This window comes from Entamoeba invadens, assembly GCF_000330505.1.
Source record: "Entamoeba invadens IP1 unplaced genomic scaffold scaff_1105074724362, whole genome shotgun sequence".
NCBI classification, from domain to species: Eukaryota; Evosea; order Mastigamoebida; family Endamoebidae; genus Entamoeba; species Entamoeba invadens.
The window spans coordinates 84,319-90,206 of record NW_004440255.1 but is presented as its reverse complement, the minus strand read 5'-3'; the positions used below and the strand labels follow the sequence as shown (position 1 = coordinate 90,206).

The following is a 5,888-nucleotide window of genomic DNA, read 5'->3' as shown; positions in this document are numbered from 1 at the left end:
GAATGTAGTTGGGTTTTTATTCATTATAATATAAATTAATCTATTCTTATAACATGCACTGTTTTCTACACACTTTAAAATTTAAAAAAATAAAAAAATGGTTTTATATATTCATTAATTTTAACACAAACTATTGGTATAAAATGATATAAATTTTTGTTTAAAAAATCGGGGAAATTACCCTGTCCAAATAACACAAATTGCATCACCAGCTTTAATGTGATTGGTTAAATTTTAATTAATGGACGAGATGCTTAATTGCATCATGACGTGGCAGCGACTTGTATTCATTGGGAAATCGCCTGTCTATAAGTTATTTTGTTACCACAAATTCGGGAATATCACCCCAATATTTTTAATACAAGGCTGGATATTTTACTAAATAATAAAAAACACAAATATAACAAAAAATACAATTAAAAAACATTAAAATTGTGTGTAAATTTAAACTTTATTTTTAATTTACAAAATTGTACATTAAAACAATTCCAATTAAAAAGCTAATTTTGGCTTATCGATAATTAATGGAAAAGGTATATGTTAAAATATTTTTATTGAAGATTTTAAATTAACATAATGAAAATATCAATAAACAATCTTTTTAAAATTTTAATAGTAAAATTACAAAAAACAACCAAATATATTATATTACAGATAGCGGAAAAACCAGTGACTAGATAAATTTTAGTTATTGGATATTAAGCGGATTATTTACAATAAAACGGGCAAAGATATAAATAAATGTATAATTTTCTTATTATTTGGTATTAAAAATGGTTATTTTTCGGGATAAAAAATGAATATGTTGTTTAAAGTATGAATGAACAACTATTTTATGTGAGTCATAATAGTAAGTTTATTATTATTAATTATTGTTTAATTATAAAATATTACTCTTTTGTTCAACCTTGTTTGACTTCAACACAACCATTTAATTAACCCATTTATTCGAGTTTTCAAAGAAGCCATTGTAGTATTTTCTATTCACTCAGTTAATTTGATGAGTCATTTTTCGTTCAGTATTAAAAGTGACTCACGCAGTTCATTTAAATTTAATTAAAAATAAATTAATTGCTTGAATGTTAGACATCCAGTAAATTATTGACAACTAAAAAAAGTATTTAACAACAGAAGATAAATCAATACCAAGAACAAATGTTAAATTGACTCAGCTGGGTATTAACAATGTAGACAACTCATATTGATTAATTAAAAGTTATAAATTTTATAGTTTTTTATAACTTATTTTAAAAAAGTGTGTTTATTAATAAATAGTATTTCAAAACTCTGTACCGTTTCCATAATTTATAAAAACCCTTTGTTTTAATTTCCCATTATTTCCCATTATTTATTATTATTTATTTGTTTTATTTTTTATTTTCCTTTTTGCTGAAACAACAACGGTACACAGTTTAAAACTCTTAAAAATCAATACAGTTTCAATTATTGAACAAAAAATCAGGAAATCACCCTAAATTTGTGTAAATCTTCCCCGATTTTCCAGGTTCGTTATTTGGTTAGTGATCCATTTCGTAACTAAACATGAGTATAATTGTACGTTTCAAACAAACACAAGATAAACGACAATATAAGAATAAACAAACGATGTGACGGACATTATTGCATTAAATAATGCAACACTTTAACTAATAATAAGTTTTTGTTTATTTCAACATTAAAAAATGGCCATCGATAACATAAAACAAACATTTAAACAATCAAGGTTATTAATCAAAAGAGTCTAAAATAAAATAAACAGTTCAAAAAAAATTTCAATTGTATAGTCTTAACCGATTTATCTTCTCTCAATGCTTGTTTTACTCATTGGTACTTTTCATTTTTATCCAAAACACAACTTGGTGATTCTGTAAAAACTGACATCGAATTATAAAGTTGTGTTTAAGTTTTTCGGCAAAAAAATGTGTTATGGTAATCAAAATTTTAATCTCAAGTTTGTTTTTTTGTATTTTAAGTGATTTTTGATGCAAGATTTATTTGTCAAGTAAAAATAAAAAAAATCAAATTTGTTATTTTGTTTTTTTTGAGTAAATATTTGAACCAAAAATGAGGGTTAAGCAAAGAAAAAATAATTTAGGAATAATAAGTCCAATAAATTGGGGTGTCCAGTGTACAGAGTTTTGAAAAACAATTTATCAACTTCTCAAATTTGTCATAAAAATTGAATATTTTTATCATAATATTTAACTTAAAACAAATTACACAATTTGATACCAACTCGAAAACTACTAAGTAAATAACACAAAGTGTTTTGTTGTAACTTTTAGTTTTGTATAATCAGCGGAGTCTTTTTCTTCATCAAAGACTCGATCAGTAAATACTGTTTTGATTTTTTAAAAATAATCAGAACAATGTTATTCGAAAAATTATTTTTATTTATCAAGTTTGGCAAAATCATTTGTTTTGTTTTATTTTATTAAAAATTGGAAAAAACATACAAAAAATAAACGTATTAATATTATAATTACATGATAATTAAGTTTATGACGATTAAAAATAAAAAACCTTTAAATTTGATTATTTTGTGTTAGATAAATCGTTGTAATTCAATTTTTGTAGCTTTCTATGTGATAAGATAAACAATTTAAATAGTACGCCAATAATGATCACAGCAACTATGAACAAGACCCCAAGCACAGCAACGCCCGTTGAAAGTAAAACAATTTGAGTTCTCTTTTTATCATCTTCATTAGCAATTTCGATCTCCATTGATTGTTTCACAAACCCTATTTTCAACCCAATACAGGCATTTCCTTTATACAAATCGACTTTTTGTTTGTTGACAGTGAAGTTCTCAAAATAGCAGTCGGCGAAGTCAAAGTCGATGTTTTTAGCTGAATGTACATCATCTAAATAAAAAATGCAGTTCACAAAGTTGCACGACTCAAACACCACATTTTCATAATAATAAGAATGATAAAATGAGGTATTAACAAATGTCGAGTTGATATAGCGGACATTGTCATCATCTCGGTAATAAAACTTGGTGTTTTCAACAATTAGTCCCGATAAGACATTATTTGCTAATGTGAATTCACTGAAATGACTATTTTTAATTGTCAAATTGGAGAAAACAGATTCGTAAATATCTGTTGAACAAAAGTGGCAATTCTCAATGGAAGAGATATCGCGATATCCACTCGTCTTCACAGAACTAATTTTTAATGTTTCAAAAGAAGAATTATACAACACAATAGTGTTAAATGTAGATGTGTAAATAGTATTGTAAAAGTTATATGTAAAGAAATTTTTAAGCAACTCAAAAACAACATCAGAAAAGTCACTGTGATAAAAGCCTGTTTTGTTACTTGTGAACTGATTGAGTGTCAAATGAGATGTTTGTAACTGAGTAAACGTCGAGTTGTAAAAAGTCGCTGATGTTGTATTATCAGGTAAAATATAATCAAGGATCTCGCTAACCGAATCGAAATATATCGAAGAAGTCATTTCATTAGGATTTGTAAAATTGAATTCTCCAACAAATTTGCAGTTGGTGTAATTTTTATTTGTAGTTCCTTTAATAATTGTCAAATCATCTCCGCATGTGTATTGATAATAATATTGGTTTACGTCTGTTGATCGTTGGGATAAAGCGAGAATTGAATAAAACAACGTGATGAGTGTAAAATACATGATAAAGTTTTTTAAAATTAAATTGTAGATTGGTATTTATATACAAGTGTTATTTGCTATATAGAATTGAAATCAAATTGTATATTATAAACAACTACTGAACAACATAAATCCATTTATTTATGAATGACAAATTCGTCAATTAAAAATAAATAAATTTTAAAACCAAAATCCTATTATTAAAACTAAACATTTAAAAAAATAAAAAATAAAATATTATCAAATAAAAATTGTTCATTATAATAAGAGCCAATAATATTTTTTAAAATCAAACATTTTACTATTTAATTATAATTTTAATGTATCAAATTCAGATATAAAAAAGCACAATTTTTTTAAAAAACAACGCATGTAAAAATAAAAATCAATTTACTTGTCTAAAATGATATTTGTGTTTATTGGAAAAGCGTTTTCTTTGATTGTTTTGACTGTTTTTGGCGCTTTAACATTGATCAATTTTTCGCACTTCAAAAAACAGTATCTTCCTATTGACTTTAATCTTGATGGCAAAACGAGAGTTTCCAGTTTTTTACACCCAAAAAAACAGTCATCTTCCAAAAAAGTCACTGTATCTGGTATATTTATTTTTACGAGTGATTTACAACAAGCAAAACACCCAAACGAGAGTGTTTTGACATTTACATTTATCTCAGGAAAATGCACAAATCCACAATTGAAAAAACAAAAACGTCCAATGAAAGAAACACTTTTTGGAATGACCACTTTTGTGAGTGAAACACAACTAGAAAACACCCCTTCGTCCAAATAATCAAGTTGTTCTGGAAGTTCAATTTCCTTAAGTTTTTCACAATTATTAAAAGCAGCAATTCCCAAATAAGTGAGAGAAGATGAAAGTTCTATTTTAGAAAGTTGTTTGCAATTTTGAAAAGCCAACATTTCAATTTGTTTTAAATTTTCTGGCAAAACAATTGAAGTCAAAGAAATACAATTCTTGAAAGTATATGCTCCTATTCTTTTTAGATTTTTAGACATTTTTATATCACAAAGATTTGTAAAACTGTTGAACTCCAATAATCCTAACATAGTTACATTGTCTGGTATTACAAAAGATCTGATTTGAAGCACTTTTTTGTTAATTTTAATAACATTTTGGTTATCACATGTCACATCATCAACATCATTTAAAGCGGCTATTCCACATACATTATTTGGAATATTTGAACCATATTTATCAAAATCCGAACTTGTGTAACAAATTGTTTTAAACACAATATTTTGACCTTCAAATTCCTTTGCATAGTCGTGTGTGACTGGAAACCAAATCACAAATTGTGGAAGCGGTTTCTCTGATTTTAAATAGTAATTAAAAATGTCTTGAAAGTCTTTGTGACTCCACACGTTGACTGTTTTGAGTGCTTTAAAATATTGAAAACACTTAACAGGAAGATGTACATAATTTTCGTTCAAATCATATAAAATTTCTTTGTACTTTTTACACACCAAACTGATATTTGCAAAGTCACGAGCTGTTTTAAAATATTTAGAAACAGTCACCATGTATTGTCTCTCCAAGTGATTAAAAAAGAAGAGTGGGTTAAAAAGAAAATTTTCATTTTGTCCGTCGTTCACTTCAAAATATGATGTATTGGCTATACACACCGCCGCACCAAAATTGATAAAGTCGGCTCTACAACGTCCTACAAAATGCCCATTTAATGTGAAGAAAACGATGTTGTGATAATTCCATGTTATATATACACCACATCCAACTACATTTACTTTGTCGACTGAATTCACAAAATTGTCGCAATCGTAAATATCAGTTTCATTACCATTTTCATACATATATTTCGAATATATGTCCCATTTATTGCTGTGAAACCCAATTGAATTATCGTTTGATCCAATCGGCCTATTTTGAAAATCAGTCCAATTGTCTTGATCAAATACGCCCACAGAAAAGTCGCCATAGCCAGCTTTCACCTCAAAATAGCGCACATACTTGATCATACAAACTTTATTTTTGTAATGATAAAACATCGGAAGTTTTGTCATTTCACATTTTGTGTTCATAAAATCCCTTGAAATTGCAAGTGAAGTGTCACTATCATTTCTCAATACAAATTTGTTGTTGTCAATAAAAAGGTTTGATGAAAAAGAAATAAAAGAGTGTAGAATAAAACATTTTAAAATATCATATGAGGAATAATAGTTAGTAATCCCACAAGTTATAACTTTTCCATCAAAGACGCACATAATTTTGGAACTACACTCCA

General features: G+C 26.7%; 1 protein-coding gene across 1 annotated transcript; it reads right to left on the bottom strand.

The window, feature by feature from the left end:
* Window positions 1-4,020: 4,020 nt before the first annotated feature.
* On the bottom strand, window positions 4,021-5,868 carry EIN_437240 (hypothetical protein; the record flags this gene model as incomplete). Its single annotated transcript, XM_004255507.1, has 1 exon — window positions 4,021-5,868. The coding sequence occupies one exon, from the start codon at window positions 5,866-5,868 to the stop codon at window positions 4,021-4,023; it is 1,848 nt and encodes a 615-aa protein (XP_004255555.1).
* Between the last annotated feature and the right edge of the window lie 20 nt (window positions 5,869-5,888).